At 43.9% G+C, this 20370-nt stretch overlaps 1 protein-coding gene across 1 annotated transcript in view; it reads right to left on the minus strand.

The window, feature by feature from the left end:
* ERBB4 (erb-b2 receptor tyrosine kinase 4) overlaps positions 1-20370 on the minus strand; it is a 585583-nt gene that overhangs the window by 197202 nt on the left and 368011 nt on the right. The window contains exons 15-19 of the mRNA XM_065413000.1: positions 16121-16253; positions 13435-13528; positions 11637-11791; positions 2605-2649; positions 2409-2483 (exon numbers count right to left, since the gene is read on the minus strand). Coding sequence (XP_065269072.1) covers positions 2409-2483; positions 2605-2649; positions 11637-11791; positions 13435-13528; positions 16121-16253 — 502 coding nt within the window. The remainder of the gene's footprint in view (positions 1-2408; positions 2484-2604; positions 2650-11636; positions 11792-13434; positions 13529-16120; positions 16254-20370) is intronic.

The following is a 20370-nucleotide window of genomic DNA, read 5'->3' on the forward strand; positions in this document are numbered from 1 at the left end:
CCACATCCCGAATTCCGCACATTTCCACATTAGTGTTTGCAGCGTTGTTGTAGCCATGTTGGTCCCAGGATATTAGCAAGACTAGGTGGGTGAGGTAATATCTTTTATTGGTCCGACTTCTGTTGGTGAAAGAGACAAGCTTTTAAGCCTGGGCCCAGACCTGAAGAACAGCTCTGTATAAGCTCAAAAGCATGTCTCTTTCAGCAACAGAAGTCGGGCCAATACAAGATATTACCTCATCCACCTTGGCTCTCACATATTTCATTACTCATTTTGCTACATAATTTTAGGATCTGATCAAACAGACAATGACATTAATGCGAGTGTTTCCATTGATTTCAATGTGCATTGGATCATGCCCTTGGAGATTTAAGTAAGTATCTAGACAATAAATCCATCTTCTGAAGTCAAAGTTAAGCTTACAATTCTGCCAGTTAAATCAAACAATGAATAGTCTGATGTGCTCTCCCCCTATTGTGCTAACAATATCAAGCAGCTTTACTTAAAATATGTATACTGGAGACCACAGCTCATGTACACAATGACTGGTGTGATGTCATTACTTACCAATAATCTTCCCAGTATTTCCAGTACAAAGCATATAACATATTCTTAAGATGTTGTTTATTCCATTCTCATTTTAAAATACAATATTGTAAATAATTAAAAAAACGACTAAGGCCCCAATCATGCAAATCACTTAAGCACGTCCTTAACTTTAATCGTGTGTGTAGTTCTGTTGAAGCTGTTTCGGTTAAGCATGTTCTAAAGTGCTTTGCTCATTTGGGGCCAAAGGGCTTGATTCAAAGCTTAGTAAAGTCAATGAAGTCAAGATTTTCAGAAGTGCCTGGTGATTTGGGGCACCTCAGTTTTTGGTGCACAGTCTGAGGCCTGGTCTACACTAACCCCCAAATTCGAACTAAGGTACGCAACTTCAGCTACGTGAATAACGTAGCTGAAGTCGACATACCTTAGTTCGAACTTACCGCGGTTCAGACGCGGTCCACACGCGGCAGACAGGCTCCCCGTCGACTCCGCGGTACTCCTCTCGCCGAGCTGGAGTACCGCAGTCGACGGCGAGCGCTTCCGGGATCGATTTATCGCGTCCAGACCAGACGCGATAAATCGAACCCAGAACTTCGATTCCCAGCCGCCGAACTAGCGGCTGGGTGTAGACCTGGCCTGAGATTCTTTAAGAGGCCCTTATTTTCAAAGAGTCTTAAGCTGGGCCTTTAAAAACTGAAAAAAGCGACAAAGGGTCCTGTGGCACCTTATAGACTAACAGACATATTGGAGCATAAGCTTTCGTGGGTGAATACCCACTTCGTCAGACTGAGGTACCCATGATCAATAAGCACGCCTGAAAATCTGGACCTCTTCCCATTAACTGCATTGGGCTTTGGAACAAATATTAACGGATCTTGCCTAGACCATTTAAGAAGGAGATTTGGCTAGCATTTCTAGTTGTATTTTTTTCACACCACTCTCCCTTGAGTATAAACACTATCAGTCAACAACTAGAAAATAAGGAGTTTCATGTTGAATAAGTAACCTGGAGGCATGGAAATATTAAAAAAAAAAAAAAAACAAACATTCGGCTCCTCTGAGGAAAACCAGCTAGAATGCTTTATGAGGTGAAGTTGGTTGAAAGGAAAAACTCCTAGTCAGGTTCTAGACCCTAAGAGCCTGGAAGCTATACTAACCAGTTTGAATTGAAAATAAATCCAATGGAAAAAAAAATCATAGGACATGAATGGGATATAACAAAGGGGAACACAGAGGCCTAACTTAAACTCAAACATATGTAGATTCTTCCTACATAAATTTGGCTTGGTCGTCATGGATGCATTTTAGACCAAACCTGATGCAAGGAGAGACTGAATTTCTCAACTTCCAGTGCCATTTTTGAATAGTAAATTAACAATTAAGGTGGCTAGAGCTGGTCAACAATTTTTGAGATAACTTTTTTTGGTAGAAAAATAGATTTGTCTACCTTGTGATGTTTTATGAACACAGTTAAATTTTGAGAAACAAATTAAAAAAAAAATCACTTAGTTGTAATTCAAATTTTTTCATTTTGGCTTTCAAAAACCGAAACTAAATGAAAATCTCAATTAAATGAAATGTTTTGTTTTGTTTAGTTGTGAATTTTTGTTGACAAAAAAAAAGGTCATACAGAATAGCTCTGGGGATTTTTCAACCAATTCTATTAATGGCATAGCTAACTTCACTTTACACACTGTAAAGCAACCTAAAAGCTGAGCTGTATATACCGTACTCTTGAAGATACATTATGACACAGTTTACGCACTCTAATTCATATTTCTAACCCAACTGGTTAGTACAACTCTCCTATGGTAACTGGGGAAGGATCCTGAGGTACAAGATGGAAAGATGGAGGATGTTACCTAGCATGCTGTGGTAAGGTGGACTGGCGCGTCCATGGATAGTAAATGCAGTCATGACTAGTGGGGCCTCTACACCTGCAGGCAATTACAGAACAGAAAATATCATTCGCCATTCACAGGGACATGCACACACGCGCCCTGGCCCACACGTGGAGTATGGGAGGGGAACAGTGGGAGCAAAGTACTCAGCAAGTACCTATCCATCAGGCCGATGCAGTCCTCAATACGGGGGCCTATGCACCTGCAGCAAATCCAAATTGAAAAACAGGGAGAGAAAGAGAGAAAAATCTGTTATTTACAGACAGAAAAAAACAGGAGTCCCCCCCTGCCATGTGCCAAACTGTTAATTATAATTCTCGAAAGACACCCAAGGCATCGTGAAATTACAGCTTGTGACACAAAGTACAGACAGCAGAGAACAATAAAAGCAGCACCAGCAGCATAAGGTTGGACCAATCTCGGCTCGAACAATACTTAAGGCAGGTTTCACCTGCTTACGTGGGAGGCCTAACAATACAGTTGCCTTTCTGGCTGTTGTTTAAAATATCAAACCAGTGATTACTGCACACAGGCTGCTCATTTGCATGGCTCAAGATCTACAGGAGTTAGGTGGAGAACTATTTTCCTTAATTAATGTTGTTGTTCATACTGTACTCACTCATTGACAGGGTCACGGCAGAAATATTTTGAGCCCTGTCATCCCCTTGTCTCATGGCAGCTGATCCACAGAAGTGGGCAGGGCATGAGGGGGAGTGGCACTTCTTGTCTTTGTCACCCAGGCTTCTTCCCTGAAGCCCCTTCGCTGGGATCAAGCCGCGATGGCAGAAGAAGCTTGCCACTTTCCACAGCATCATCTCACACCAAATCCACAGGGCTCCATCCGCAATGAGTTTCCACAGCGTGGCATCTCTTTCCGCAGCCCTGAAGGGAGGCTGAGCTCCAAGAGCAGCGACTAGTAAAGGAGCCCTAAGCAATATGGCGTTACCAGAACTGTGCCGCCAAGGGCTCCGGGGAACCAGTAACTGGCACAGAGCCTCTGTGAATCCTGGGCAATCGACTGGTTTTGGAGGACCTAACAGCCTTGAGCGAAGCAGATGCTGAGTGAAGATTTAAGTCCCAAACCTGCAAACCACTCCTCGTGGGCAAGACTCCTGTGCCCACACTGAGCCCCACTGAAGTCCATGGGGATCTGCCTCCACGGAGCTGCTTGTGGGACTGGGGCCCTTATGGAGTTCCCTATCCCCTCGGCAGGAGCAGTCTATGATGCGGATGGCAGGATGCTTAAATGGAAAGTCAATTATGGCATGAAGACAGTGGCCATGATTTTCAGAAAATAGGTGCCTACAAAGTTAAGCTCCTACGTCAATATTTAGGCACTCAAACAAGCAGCCTGAGTTTCATAAGTGCTGAATACCCACCAGCGCTGCTAGGTGCTTGGCACTCATGAATAGCAAACCATGTTTTTAGGTCTTTAAATAAGGGCCAAGGAGCTGGGATTTTCAAAGGAGCTTAAGGGAAGCAACTCTCTGAAAATCCCAGCCTTTCATTTCTGTTCTCATAGAAGGAGACTTGAAAAAGATTTGAGGGAGTTTAAATAGGCTCCCATGGGGTCTTTTCTCCGCTTCGCTATCACTTGCCACTTATGAGCTCTTACTTCCTTTAAAATAAAATATTTAAATATCAATCTGCCTTTAAAAAATAAATTCACTGATTTCACTGAAGGCCGATCTCACTGACCATTTTTCCTTGGGAAGAGCAGTATAATACTGCACCTCAGTTCTTGTTTGTTTACTGATGTTTTTATTTTTGCATAAATGCTGTGACAGGCAAACAAAAACAGATTGCAAAGGTTGCCTTAATAATGAACTCAAGCAGTATTCTGTACATGAAGTGGATACACTTAATGGCCAGGTAGCTAGACAGACTGCATAGTGGCTGGCTTGGATTTAAATACAATTCATAGTGTATAGTATAGAGAACTGTGACAGGCTCTTTTGAAATTTCAACTGTCTTAGGCTTCAAGGGTTTATATTCTGTCCAGCCTCAGGCACATCTGTAACATTTCTTCTTCCCCACATGGCATGCTCAGCAGTTCCCAAAAAACCCAGCTCAGTAATGAAGGAGGCAGAAAAGTTGTTCAGAGCACCCATTCTCCAGCATGTCAAAAGCTGCTGAGCTCAGATCCTTGCTATAAATAAAAAGAAGACCTTCTTCAAATTAGAGGCCTGAAAGCCCATTATCAGTTCAGATAACTGGCAGCCTAATGTAAAGAAGAGCCTGTTGTCTTGGAATCATTTTACATCTCTGTTGCATTTATTCTCTCAAGCTTTTGAAGAATAAGACCTAAACCTGGGGAAACTGTTCTCTTGGCCGTTTGGACTTCTCCTGTGGTCTAAACACCAATGCCATCGATTTTGAGTTAAACATATGACATCTTTATGCCACTGTTCTCTCAGTCTCAAACAGAAGTCCCTTTAGGGGCAGATTCTGCTACTCTTACTCATGCTGAGTAACATTTACACCTCAACTTCGCTCATTAATTTCAAGATAACCACACAAGGAGTAAGGTACTACTCAACGTGAGCAAGGGTGGCAGAATCTGGTGCTTAGTAATTTTCCGGAGAACCATCCCCATTTTCCGTCTGAAATCACCAGTCACTTTTATTCTGGAAATAACTGCCTTGGTTTCAGTGTTTCCAGATCGCTTTTAAGACTTACAGACCACACATGACAATAGCAATAAGTTTCGTGTGGTACTGATTCGTCTCCAGATTTTCCCTCTCTTGGGAATACTGAGGATCTGAACGTGATTTCATTCCAACTTCTCCCTGTAAATGAATTGGTTAGTCGGTACATATACCTGTTTGTTAATGAGATGTGTAGTGATTTATAACAGTCCATACACAGTTGGTAAAAAAATAGATACATTTGGTACCCAGTATAGGGTTTTAGATACAGTAACTCCTCGCTTAACATTGTAGTTATGTTCCTGAAAAATGCGACTTTAAGCGAAACGATGTTAAGTGAATCCAATTTCCCCATAAGAATTAATGTAAATGGGGGGGTTAGGTTCCAGGGAAATTTTTTTCACCAGACAAAAAACAATATATTATATAGATATACACACAGTATATGTTTTAAACAAACAATTTAATACTGTTCACAGCTATGATGATTGTGAAGCTTGGTTGAGGTGGTGCAGTCAGAGGGTGGAAGAGGGTGGGATATTTCCCAGGGAATGCCTTACTGCTAAATGATGAACTAGCACTTGGCTGAGCCCTCAAGGGTTAACATATTGTTGTTAATGTAGCCTCTCACACAAGGCAGCACGAACTCGAGGGAGGGGAGACAGCACAGCAGACAGAGACAGACACACACCTTGTGTGTGGGAGAGAGAGAGAGAGATGCACACTGCCCCTTTAAGTAAGCTGACCCACTCTTAAGTGCTTTGTCTTTTTAAGTGGATCAGGAAGTTGAGACAGCAGCTGCTGCCCCAAGCTCTCTCTGTCTCTCTCCGTCCGTGTCTCCTCCCTGCTCTATATGGAGAAGGGATAAGCGGGGTGCAGGAGCAGGGGGGAGGGGGACATGCTAACATTAGCCCCCCTTTCCCCCGCCCTGCACAGCAAGCAGGAGTCTTTAGGAGCAGCTCCAAGGCAGAGGGCAGGAGCAGCACGTGGCAGTGGGGGGAGGGACAGCTGAACTGCCGATTGATAGCCTACTGGGCGGCTGCTGCACAGGGAACTTAGGGGAGCGGGGAGCTGATGGGGGGCCGTCGGTCCACCCTGGTTCCAAGCCCCCACCAGCTAGCTGCAATGGGCTGCTCTTCCTGCAAGCAGTGGACAACGCAGGAGGCTGCCAAACGACGTTAGAAGGGAGCATTGCACAACTTTAAATGAGCATGTTCCCTAATTGATCAGCAACGTAACAGCGAAACAACGTTAACCGGGACGACTTTAAGTGAGGAGTTACTGTAACTGTCCTCTGAAAAGAAACGAGCAGGTTAATAAAATGTAAAAGTAAAAACAACAGCTGTCCTTTCTTGAAGTGATCCTTTCTCCTTAGCTCCCTCAGTAACACAGAGATACAGTTTTCCTTAGAGTAGAGGAAGCAAGGCTCTTCCCAGTCAGAATCCATGAAATGTCCTTAGTTTTCCAGTCAAATGGCACACAATTCTAATGAAATCGGTACACGATTTCTCTAAGGTGCCACAAGGACTCCTCATTGTTTTTGCTGATACGGCTACCACTCTGAAACCTATGCCGAGGAGGAGACTTTTAAAAATGATTACGTTTTATTTCTGTGGAAACGTTCCGGTTTGGATCACTGGGCGGGAGAACCTGCCAATACCTTCAGAACGCCCATGAACTAAAGGAGATAGCAGTCTTGTGCACCTCAGAGCTACTCCAAATTGGCATTGGATACTTGATGACAAAAACGCTGGAAGTTTCTAAATGCGGTTGCTGTTGCATACAGTAAGCCACTCCTAGGCAGTTCTCTTGCTCCGTATAAGACAATTAAAAGGGCTGGATGCTTTGATGATCATTAACAGTATTTGCAATTATACCTGTTCAGATGGGGTAATAAACCCCTGCTCCAGTGTGCAAACTGATCACCTGCAGGTACCAAGGAGCAGTTTTGTCCAAGTGCCTTATGAGAAGGGGTGAGGTGGGACATTTGCCTTTCTCTGCAACCTAAGGGATTGACCACTGCTGGAAGCAGGAGACCAGACTTGATAACTAACAGTCCGGTTTGGCAAATATCCTGATCCTAAAATAGCAGCTCTGCAGGAACGAGGTGGCACTGTATCTGATCGGTGCTCTGCAGCGGCAGAACACTCGTTGACAGATATGTTCGCTGTACCGCTGGGGTCAATTTTGCTCCCGCAATCGATCTAGCACGGAAGCTAACAGACACGCTAGATGGAGTCTGATTATGGTTTTGCTGAACCAGGTCAGTTGTGGGCCAAATATCTGAAGAGACATGCCATCACTGCTCCTTTTTTCTTCTTCTCGAAGAGTTCTGCTCAAGGAGGAAAATTTAAATACTCAATCCTACAGGAAGGCAGTGAAGCTGGAGAATTCTAAATTAGAAGGGGGCGGGGAAGACAAATTGATTCCTTCTCTCTCCCCGGGCATATTCAATGAGAGCCTGACAATGTTGGCAAGAAGACGGACGATGTATAAAAACCAGACATCTGGGGCACTCATTATGACCATCACAGTTTAACGTAACTGCAGAGCGATACAAGTACATTTGAGATGATATAAGAATGTTTTTAGAAGTACCAGAAAGGAACATTTGAGGTTAACCAGATTACTATTTTTTTTTAAAAATAAAAGGTCTGCACATAGACGTTTCCAGACTGTAATCTAAATCCAGATGTGTCTGATCAGGGGCTTCAAGGAATGTTCCCCCTTTTATAAGAAGGGGATGAGGATGTCACTAGACCTAGCATTTGACTGACCAAAGCTAACCTACCTGCTCTAGAGGCCAACCATACCTCTGTGTGCATGTTATTCAGGGAGCGTAGAGGAAAACGTTTTGGTACCATCTCTACGGGTGTCTGCCGTTCATCCGCAGACTGGCATATCCTGGCAATGTGACATATTCATTTGTCTAATGAGCCCAGGCAGCACGGATGCTGCTGGATGAGGGGAAAGCCGAAGGTTAAAGTATCAAACGACAACACAAAGACCCAATGCACGAGGAGCTGTGGCTCCATTCAGCCAAGAGCTGCCAGTGAATATTATCAATTCAAAGTCCAGCTGCTCAGGGCCCTGCAAAATCCCAATGGCTTGCTTCTTTCTAGTTGTTTAAGAACCCGAAGGGCTAGATCGGCACAGTCATTCCTCAGCTGCACAGGTGTAATTTCCCTGTTCCCCTACCCGCATATTGTCCTGTTCTAGCCATGATGGGGAAAACAGGGGCCCATTGGTTCAATACTCTTTGCTCTGAACAATAGGTGGGGGAATTGGAAGGTTCATTGGCTATGTCTCTCCATTTCCAGGGCCTGATTAGCTGGCTGGGTATACAGAAGTGACTGAGCTGAATTTACCTACGTCTGCCGCTGAAAAAGGGTGGAGCAGAGGCAGAAGTGTGAATTTCTAGTCTGCTCTTGGGCCAATGCAGCTCCATGCGACCCCTTGCTCAGGGCAGACTGTAAATGTGGAATCTAGACCAGTGGTTCCCAAACTGGGGTTCATGAACCCCTGGGGGTTCACGAAATGTTACAGGGGATTCTCGGGAAAAAATTCCCTAATGGCGGAAAGAGCTGTCCATAGGCACCCCGGCAGCATGGGGCCAACAGCCCAGAGCCTTGGGGACTTCCAAGAGCTAAGCAGATCAAAGCAAGCACATCTATCACACTGAGGTGATTTAAACTTCAAGGCTCCTTATAAGAAATGGAAAGGGAGGTGGATATTTTTTGCTGTTTTTAAAATTAAATAGGCTGCTAGTGTTGTTTTTAAATGATTATGAAGAACAAGTTTAAGCTTTATTGTAACGTGCATTGTTTGCCTGGACTGCTCAAGACCTGAATGCTTGTGTAGGAGGAACTCTTTGAGTTGGCGTCTTAAATACCTGCTGTTTCACATCTGATACTCCTTGATGAAACATAGGAGCCAGAGGTGCCAGTACGGGGGGGGAGGGGGGCGGGGGAGGGCAACAAGGGTCACGTTCTGCCCCCGCGTCGGTGCACCCCCCCATGGGTCCCTCCCCTTTTTTCCAGTAGCCCTCGTGGGCACACCTACTTTTCCAGTGGTGCCCCCCCTGGTCCCGGGGTGCACAGGGGCTTTGCCCCCTCACCCCTTTTTTCTACTGGTGCCCTTGATAGGAGCCTTGTCTTATAACAGGCTTAATCAAAAGTGATACAAGCTACAAAAGTGAGATCTTAGAAGAGTGTTACCATTTTCATAATGTAATAAAATACTGTAATGATAAATAATTAATAAATAGTGTGTAATAAACATGTCATAATTGCAAATTTTATATTTCCAAGATCACTGCTTTTATAATTTATGCTGAGGTAAGGGAGAAAATCCCTGGAAATATTCAGTTTTAGGAGGGGGTTCACAAGACTTGACATTTTAGTGAAAGGGGTTCGCAGGTTGTTAAAGTTTGGGAACCACTGATCTAGACATAGGAGGAGTTGATCGGAATGACACTTCCATAGTCCAGTAAAGCCATAATCGGAAACCCTGATCCTGAGGTAAGTTTCTCTCTTCATAGAGAGTTTCTTCCTATCCTGTTCTCCTTCATTTTTTTTTAAATTGCATAACTCTGATTTAAAAGGGCTGAGAGGAAGACGAATCTGCAACAGATCCTGGCTGTGTCTCTGCGATCTCGCTTTCATTTCCCTAATGGCTCTATTGTAATTAGATTTGCAAAAACAGCAAAAGGTCTCATTTTGAATGGCAACAGCTGTTGACATCAACATTATATTGAATAATTTCCTGCTTTAATTTTAGCTGCAAAACAATAAAATCCTCCTGTGGAGGATTACTTCACTGGATGAAGTTTTCTTGCTCTTCCCCTGCCTCGGACATAACCCATTGTCTCCTAATAAGAATATTTTTAACTCAAGTGGCTTGTGCAAAATCATGATTGCTTACTTCTCTAGAGTTACCTGGGTACAGGATTTCTGAATGCTCATGCCACTTTCTGAAGCCTTGCCTCTGGCTGGTAAAAATTCACATCCCTTAAAATGTGCTGACCTGGGGCCTGTTTTCAGAGGACTGCCATTAGAAAGTGACTTGGTTCTTGATCCATACACACCAGGAGCAGTGTTTGAAGTCAAGTCCTCTGGCACTGGGCGCTTTGTTTCTGCAATACCTGATGTCAGCTGTTTTTTCAGCTGGCCCAGAAGCCTCATCTGGATACAGACACTTCCCTGCCATACAAAATGGCCTACATTCTCAAAAGCAACTAGTGATTTTGGGGGATCAACTTGATTCCAAAATTACTGGGCCCTCTGTCAATTGAGTTCCTTTCAGGTGCCTCTAGTTGGGCACCTAAACACTGGGGCACCCAAAAACCACTAAAAAAACAGGAGTACTTGTGGCACCTTAGAGACTAACAAATTTATTAGAGCATAAGCTTTCGTGGGCTACAGCCCACTTCTTCAGATGCATAGAATGGAACATATATTGAGGAGATATATATACACACATACAGAGAGCATGAACAGGTGGGAGTTGTCTTACCAACTCTGAGAGGCCAATTAAGTAAGAGAAAAAAAACTAGTTTTGGACACTGCCTCTCTTCTGAACGTGAGAACTTTTTTAAACTGATTCATTATAACCGATAGCCGCTGCCATTAGGAAAATTCTTCCCACTCTTCTCTCCCGGGGCCCATCTCGGGTGAGGAGAAGGTGGGAGAAGTGTTGCTGATCACAGGAATGACAGGGGGATTATAATATGTTCAGTTACCTACTAGTGTTTTTAATAATAGATACTTTGAACTGTCCCCATTTTGCCTCTGCCACTTCCAACTGCTGGTCTCTTGGCTCAGCTCACAAGAGGGTGTGTTGGTGAAAAGGCCAGGTCAGCACTTGCTCTTGAATCGGGCCAGACTATGGCACAGGTAAGGCAAATGCCCTCTAGCAACAACTTTCTATAAGATGAAAGCGGAAGCCACAGCTGCCTCCCCTCTCCACTGCTTTTGGGTCTCGGCAGGAAGGATGGTCTTGGTGGTTGATGTGGGGACTCGGGAGATCTAAGTTCAGTTCCCAACTCTGGTGCAAACTTGCTGTGTGGTCCTAGACAAGTCACTTAATCTTCCTTTGCCTCAGTTCCCATCTGTGAATTAGTAATGCGCCCTTGACTCACCGGCACGAATCCATTGATGCTGAGATGTGGTGATGGTCACCGTGAGAAAAGCCTCTGCACAAATAAATATTCAATATGGTGTCTGTGTACATGCCAGCTTTCATGGACGCATATTAGAAACGCTTTCCATACCAGTGCTGGTTATCGGGAGGGCCAAGAGCACTGCTGTAAGAACCAATTCTGGTAAGTTTGAAAGTGCGGTGCTAATTAGTCTACTAATTAGATGCAAAACCTTAATGACTGGATTCTGGATCCTAAAACCAAAGGTGATGTCCTAGTTGTGTATACACAGACTTCCAGGAACGATGAACACTTTTCCTGGCCAAGCAGTAACCAAACAAAATCACTACCTAACATAAACGCTAAATAGCAACGCTTGCTATTTGCAGAACTCCAGCTTACCCTTGAGTGCAGTTTGGATGACAAGGGTGACACTCACGGTCCTCATCGGCGTATTTGAAAATGAAGCTGTTTGCCCCCTGCAAGCCATCGGGGCACTTTTCCACACAGTTGGGGCCATCCTTAAAATGGAAACACTTGGTGCAGTGGTCTGGTCCCTGGGGAGCAGGAGAGAAATGCAGCGGATTAGATTTACTCTACCGTTTGTTACCGCGCAAGAGCTGCTGACAACATGCTGGGTGCTGTACGCTCAAAGAAAGAGGGGTACACATTTCCCTCGTAACGAACGGGGATTTAGCCGTGTGACTCCAAGGAACGTTAATGAGAATCACACAGCTAAATCCTGGGGCACTATGCTGGAAATGTACTACATAGAGAGTACTAGCAGAGCGCTGCTTCTGGAGTGTTTGGTTTCGTTGCTTTTGATGGATGCACCTCAATGTGCCTCATGTCCACTTCCTTTTGTCCTGGAATTTTCCTATACTGCTGCTCAATATTAAATGAAGCTACAAAGTGGTCCTTGATGGGATCATTTGTGTCACAGGCTTATCTCCACACTGTATTTTGCCTGTGATTTCTGGTCCCAGCAATACCCCTCTGTCGCGTCTCCCTCCAGGAGATGAGGATTTCATTTTCATTATTACACATGGAGACCTAAAGTTAGAAACTGTAAATCAAGTCTCCTGAAGTATAAAGAAATAAAGTTCACTGATCTTGATGACAAGCCTCATCCAAAACCAATGGAGTCGGGTCTACAGTGAGTTAGGCAAAATTATGCACAGTGCTACCATCTCTCACCAAAGAAATTCTGAAGACGCAGAAACCAAGTGCCTTGTCAGTGGCCTGCTACAAATCCAAATTTCCTACACTGGTAGAAAACTTAGGTCATTAATTTCCCAAATGGGTGAACTGCAGAGATTATAATAAAGCAGATAGTGATCGTCTATATAGCACACTCTGTAATCAGTGAGTCACAAAAATAAATAATGAGCCAAGTTCTTTCAGCCAATCTGTAACCACAGAAAGCCCAAAATATAAGCTCTTTCCATATACTGGGGGAGGGACTGTATGTATTCAAGTGTCCATATGGTTCCTGCCTTTTATTCGGGCTATGCACAAAGAACAAAAATATAAGGATCACTTAAAAAAAAATAATAATTAATGGAGATATCCCATCTCCTAGAACTGGAAGCGACCTTGAAAGGTCATCGAGTCCAGCCCCCTGCCTTCACTAGCAGGACCAAGTACTGATTTTGCCCCAGATCCCCAAGTGGCCCCCTCAAGGATTGAACTCACAACCCTGGGTTTAGCAGGCCAATGCTCAAACCACTGAGCTATCCCTCCCCCCCCCGCACTGAGCTATCCCTCCCCCCCCACTTCACTTTCCCCACCACCAAAAAGCCTTTTCGGTGGGGCTCATCAACCATTAAAGTGGTGCAAACAACATTTCATTCTGCTATAAGGATGGCCATGAGGAATTCCTTGTCCAGTCGGATAATCTGGGTTGGCAGAATGCAATTGCTTAAAACAGATTTTTTCTAGGAGACTGAAGACATGGAGGGGAACAGGATCGACTTCAACATAGGAGGGGGGGAAAAACCCTCAACAGTGATAAAAGAAGGTTCTGTGGGTGTGTGAAATTTCTTTTGCTTGTCACCATTTACTGCTGATGTACTTGAAATGGTCGTGAGCGATGATGGCGAAAGTCCCATTGGACAATAACAGATGTTTATAAAAATGCCAATGCTAGCGCAGACTTACTAAGCAGGTTACAGCTACAAAGTATTTATGTTGTGCTTACCGGCCCATAGCATGTGATCATGTTATCTTCCATCTTCTCACACTGGGGATCACACTCCACACACACAGAACCATTCGCAAACTCTCGAAATTCCCTGGAGAAACATTAGTCAGACAGGTGAGTGGTTAGTGAAAATCATACTGAAACGGACCTGAATTTAACGGACCAGATCTTCAGCTGGGGTGTAAATCAACATAGCTTCATTAACTTCAGTGTGACTATACTGATTTACACCAAATGAGGACCAAATCCAACACCTGTGTTATCATTTGCTGAGGCCTGGTCTACACTACCCGCCTGAATCGGCGGGTAGAAATCGACCTCTCGGGGATTGATTTATCGCGTCCCGTCAGGACGCGACAATCGATCCCCAAATCGACGCTCTTACTCCACCAGCGAAGGTGGGAGTAAGAGCCGTCGACGGGAAGCCGCGGAGGTCGATTTTGCCGCCGTCCTCACAGCGGGGTAAGTCGGCTGCGATACGTCGAATTCAGCTACGCTATTCGCGTAGCTGAATTTGCGTATCTTAAATCGACCCCCCCCGTAGTGTAGATGTAGCCTGAGTATCCTTTTGGCAGGTTATGTCCGTATTAAGAAATAAGAACACCATCACAATCATGGGCTGAGGGTGTGGAACTGAACTGCAGCCAGCTGATTTCCACACACACAAACCCAGTCTCCCAAGCAGTGAAGTCGCAGCGGCAACATAGGCTGTACAACCCCCCCTAGGACCCTGCGCATGGACTCGCGTGACTAGCCTGTGCGCTTTCCCAGTGACTGTTCTTTGAGGTAGCTAGATAAAAGCTGGTTCGGGTATGTCTGCACTCTATGCTGTTGTCACACTGTTGATTTCGGTGCAGACAGACAGTGTGCATGACCCAGCTACAAACCATGAAGTGGTGAAGCTTGTTGACTTCAGCGGAGCCACGTCAAGTTGTCACGGCTGAGGAGGTGGGCCCCCATCGTTACTTTATCAACCTAAATCTGAGGTCTTGTAACTGCTCTCTTAGTGCCATGAGGCTCGATTGTGGCAACCCAGTTAAGTGAGTATAAAAAGGAATCCATGGGCAACTTCCATTGAAAAGAATGTAGCATGGAATCTGAGGCTGCTTTAACTTTGAAGCAGAGACTCTCCATGTTGAGTCACTGCCCAGGTGGAAGGGTACAACCCTAGCAGCATAGCTCCATTGGAGCTGCCGTACAGGGGAGATTGAGGGCCCTAGAGCCACTGCAAATGCATAGGACCTCTACCCGGACAGTTCAGGGCTGCACTGAAGGCCCCCAAAAGTTGCAGAGGTCCTGGAAGATTTGGGCAACTGTATCCTTGCCTTTTGTGCAAGGGGCAACCACCATTACCTTATCAAAATAAATATGAATACCCTGCCTTAAATGATAGCTCCTACTCAGGTAATGTGAACAGGACCATGGAACTTACTAATGTAGAAACAAACATGTCTGGGTTATGGCTGAGGTGGGAACCACAGCCAAATACTGCAGTGTAAATTGCAGTCCGCTTTACCCTGGCCTAAATGGCAGCACAATCTGGCCTCACAACTTCATCTTTCCTGACTTGAATGCATGTAACATTTTAGCTATAGTGTAACTTTGAGTTTTTTGCATGTCATTTCCTTGCTGTGAGAAAGAAAGAAAGAAAGAAAGAAAGAAAGAAAGAAAGAAAGAAAGAAAGAAAGAAAGAAAGAAAGAAAGAAAGGATTTGGCAATAGTTTGGTGTGTTTACAGAGAGTCCATTCAACTGTCTCTTTATGATAATCACATAAGCTGGTATCCAAGAAACAAAAAAAGAACAGAAAGAAGCCATATAGTGCATTTATTTTTAATTAGCACCTCTTGGGGTGAAAACAATTAACTAAAATCAATTAGGATTTGTTGCTCCTTATTATAAAGAAATGTTGGGCAACATGTTGTGTCATCATCTGGGAAATGAGATTCCACCCTCCAACCTTTTCGTTTTTCTTTCTGGTATATGTAACATAAGACCTTTAAGTTTTATTTTTCTGTCAAAAGACAGTTTCACACAGCTATGTCTCCATGATCTGTGGAACTCCATCCTCCCAGTGAAGACTATACAAACCTCTAAAAATCCAATGTGGGAATTATGGGGGGGGGGGGGAAGATGGGAGAAGGGCAAAGAAATCAAACTCCAAAATTTAGCAAGAAACAAAAGCGAGGGCATATGAGTGTTTTAAATCCTGCATTGCCAAAGCTTAACTCTAAAAATGCCTGCAGTTAGCTCTATAAAAGTCCTTGGCTTGGGGATAAGAAAGAAGAACATCATTACTAAGGAACGACAACGGTGAAGCATGAACTGACTATGGCTCCATGAATGTATATACTCAATGTTATCGCTTGTAACATAATTATTGTTGTTCCAGAGGGAAAAATAAATAAAAGGGAATTGAGAATGTTTGGAGTGAAAAAAAATGTATCTAGAAGAAGTACCATATGAATCCATCCACTTATACTTCCACCTCAAGGCCAGATTCTGAGCACTCACACTGAGTAAATAGCACCTTACTCCACGGAGTGTTTCTGTTGAAATCAATGGAACTATTGGTGGAATAAGGTGTTACTCAATGTAAGGACATCAGAATCTGTTCCTGTGATTCCTGAACTGTCAACATAATCATACTCTTTGGGGAACAAACAAGCAAGTGTGATGTCTTACCCATCATAAAGGTTACAAGACTCTATACAGGTCCTTCCTCTGCTGAAGCGTTTGCAGGACAGACACTGGTCTGGCCCTGGCCCCCAACAGCCGTCACTTGAGCACAAGTTGTTACACACCTTTCCCTCTGCAGCTGAAAACAGAGAGAGGAACGAAGATATTTTTAGTGTCATTAGCTATTAGATTGCGAGTATTACTTTCTAACACACCAGAAGGCAAATCCTTCTCCCAGCATCCGGACACAAAGAAACTACTACCCACAGAACGGCCTCTTCCCCTCCCTGCCTCAGAGCAGGGAGGGATTCAGTGGTCTCCACAGCACAGCCCATGCATGGGAAGCAGAAAGACTGGAGTGATCAGCCCTTAACTTCCTAGATACCCATTGTAAATATTTTCCCCTTTCCCATTTCTTGCTGATGAACCCTCATGGGCATTTGCCAGCAGGGGGAGATTTAGCAGAACAGTTACATTGACGGGCCCTGTCGATTTGGGGGGATTACAAGCATAGGAGGGGAGGGGTGATATGTCCTCTCCTATAAAGCCTTTAGGCTGGGATTTGCAGAAGCATTCAATGTTTGCCTAACTCAATTTCAAGTCAAGTAGGATTGACTTCTATTAGCGTGGGGCTCAGCCAACGCTGGACTCTTCTAAGAAATGCTTGCTTGACTTGGGGGTCAACAGGAAGTTATTTTTCAGGGGCCTTTATCCAAAATGAAATCCCTGTGGTGTGTTACAAGAAATCCATCACAGAACATATGTTCTGAAAACAGCAATGAAATAACTTAATTGGACCTGACCGAGCTCAGAGCAGTGCAAGCAGCTTTAGCCATTTCATTATTGTTTATCGTGTGTACTATGATAGCTCCCAGGGACCAATTGAAAACAGGGCTCCAGTCGTGAAATAAGAGACAGGCCCACCCCCAAAGAGCTTACAGTCTAAGCAGAGAAGACAAAGGATAGGGACAGGGGATTAACATACAGGCAGACTGACCAATGTGAAGACAGCAAGAAGCATATTGGTGTGGAGCCTTTGTTCTTTTTCTTTTGTTATTTAAACCCTTTCTGTGGAGTTATGTTAGGAGAGGATGAGTCAGACAGAAAGACAAAGGAAGGGAGTGGTGAGAGGTGTTGGAGCAAGCAGCAAATCAGTACTGCGGAGAGAATGCAGGCTCTCAGCCATTCCGTGCCGGCTCAGTTTATACTGATTAGACCAGCCCCTGATACCTGACGGAGGTAGGGTGACCAGACATCAAGTGTGAAAAATCGGGACAGGGAGTGGGAGGTAATAGGAGCCTATGTAAGAAAAAGACCCAAAAATCGGGACTGTCCCTATAAAATCGGGACATCTGGTCACCCCTAGACAGAGGAGGCTATCATTTTCCCAGATGTGTGGTTTTTTTATGTCAATTGGTGCCATGTGATAGACTGTGCAGATTAAAAAGCAGAGCTCTCTTTTAAATGTTCTGTCACAATTAGGAAGTAGGAAGACCCATGATTTGATAAAAGTAAAAGAAGTGATAAATGACAAAATATGTTATTTATTTCTTGGTAGAGTTTTACTAAATGCTATAAAAAACAGACAGTAAAAAAATGACACGTCTAATCAAAAACATACACATATTATAGGTACAGAATAACACCGACACCTATATACACAGATTCACACAGTGGTAATAGCAAAATTGAAATAATTCCCCATACACAATTCAAACACTAGTCTGGTGGTTGTGCAAACCTGCGCAAGTTACTATGGACATAGCCTATGGGTGTGTATTTTCTTGCACTTCCACAAGTGGATGATAGGTGGCAGTGTGTGGAGGTGATTAAAGAATGCCACATTTCCCTTTCAAGACAACAGATGGTGCTCTTATCGCCAGTGTCAGGGTTGCAACAGTGTTGTTAAGGAAGATTGTAATGGACAGCACCTAACTGCTGAACTGCATATTGAGGTTCATCAGCTGATGAGTACAAAGCCCTCTAAAATCACCCCTGCAGTAGGAAGCTGCCTCTTCCCCCCAGCATTTTGTTTTTCCCTGATTATTCTTCACTGTATGGCACTGTATGTTCCATATTTAGTTTCTCTTGGGTGTGGAAGAATTTGTTCCATCTTCATGCCACAAGGCAGAGCGCCTCCATGTGCCTCATTAAACACTCGTTGAATATCTGTCATAGCAGCCCACTGTATAGTAAAGTGCATTGCTGCATATATCGATTCCCTCTTTAACTCCGGCTAATCACCTATTTTTCATTGTGCTGCAATGTTCAGTGTTGGCACCATGTTTGCCGAACACATCGTTTTGATCTGTGAGGCGTTCCTGGCTTATGTCCTCTTCTATTTGTTATGTAGTCTTTTATCATACTGTGACAGATGATATTCATGTTGCAAAGACAGGATGCATCCCTTTCATCTGCTTTGCTTGTCTGGTCCCTCCTCCATCATCAGCCAGCTTACTGCCCACTGTATTTATAATAATAATAATAATAATAATTAATGGAAATATCCCATCTCCTAGAACTGGAAGGGACCTTGAAAGGTCTATGCAGCACTTCTTAGGGGGGGAAACGTGCAATCACATGTTGCAAAACATGCTGCATTTTCATAGATTTCTCTTTGCTGGCCCCAGGCAAGAAGACAAACAAGTTATCTGAAAAGCCAATGACATACGCAAGGACTGCAGCTCTGAGAATCATCTTCTACCTTCCCTTTGTTCTTGCAATTGGATGCTATCCTAGTTCCTTGGCTTATAAAGCTTGTGGGCAGAAGTTCTTCATTTAAATTATTTCTTTTTCCACACAAAATGTTTTTGTGGGCTTCAATGCTGAGAGAGGCTTATGGTATTTCACTTTAATCTCCTTCCAGGGACTGTGTGGAGAACTAATCAGTGAGTTGGTGTCCTCCAGCCCACGTGTACAAGCAGCTTCAAAAGGCAGGAGATTCACTATTGCGCTACAGACATCTAGGACCAAGAACAGGCCACAGATTCATCATGTCTGGAATAGTTTGGCAACTTTCCTTTAAACTTTTTAGGCTAGAAAAGAGTAAAAACATCCACATGCTAAATAAAAAACAACTAAATAGCATTTCTTTCAGAGAGTATGCTCAGGTACATAGTTCCTTCTGTTCCTCAGAGCATCAGTCAGCTACACCCAAGCACAAAGACAACTATTAAAGTTAATAATAATTCCAGATGGCTATGCAATTTTTGTTTGAACATGTAAATTCTTGGCTGAAAGCCTATTTCACCTCAATTAATGGCCCTGATTCACTTCTCAGTTACACTATTGCCTACAGGATAAATGCTTTTGAAGACAAAAGAGCCAGACTGATGTAAAGCTAGTGTGAGAGCGGATTCAGCAGATTCAACAGCAGTCTATCCGTAAACCTATATTATGTCACTTGGTTCTCAAACAACTCTCTAAACTTATTTTTCTAATATCCCCAAGCAGTTTTTGATATTTCATTCAGTTTGCCTCTTAATAATCTCCTCCAAAGTCGATGGATTTACACTAACCCTTTTTGTTTTAGGCACTGAATCGCCACACACTAGCAAATGTCGCATGTATTGTAGACAACACGATGCTTCCTGTTACAAACATCCTTAGACATTTGGTTCGTGTTTCAGTGTCAGGGTGGAGGCCTGGACACAAACCATGACAGCTCCGAGGCTAGAGATGCCAGATTCCCCAAGCCACTACTATTGATATCTTGGCAAAAACACCATCAGCACTTCATTGCTGGATTCCCAAGGGTGAAAAATTAATCCACTGTTTTTTTACTGAGGCGTGGGCATGGGCTGTGAGTTGGCATGATACTGATTCCCATTTGCTGGTTTATGGCAACTCTCCACTGTTGAGAACAGCACTGAAAATATGAGATGCGGACTAGCTATCACTGAGTAATTCCATGTCATGTCAACCAGACTGTCCATGTGCTAGAGAGGAAATATCTGGAGATTTATGGTGCTCCTGTCAACTGACCAAGACCAAGACCAAGACCAATCTAGATAAATAGATTAGGAGGAACAGAACAGCCCGCCCAGACCCACAACTGGTGATTGTGCCAGCGACCTACTTAAGCTGCAAACATGCTTTAAGGTAACACTAATGAAGACAGCAGCACTCTGGCAGTCACCTCCTCATGCATAACACAAGGTGGTAGGGGGGGAGATCCTAGTTAATATAGGAACAGACACTGCATAGCTCTTACTCTGGGGCACAGCATAGGGGGGAGAAAGCTGGGAGCAGGGAGC

This window comes from Emys orbicularis, chromosome 11, assembly GCF_028017835.1.
Source record: "Emys orbicularis isolate rEmyOrb1 chromosome 11, rEmyOrb1.hap1, whole genome shotgun sequence".
NCBI classification, from domain to species: Eukaryota; Metazoa; Chordata; order Testudines; family Emydidae; genus Emys; species Emys orbicularis.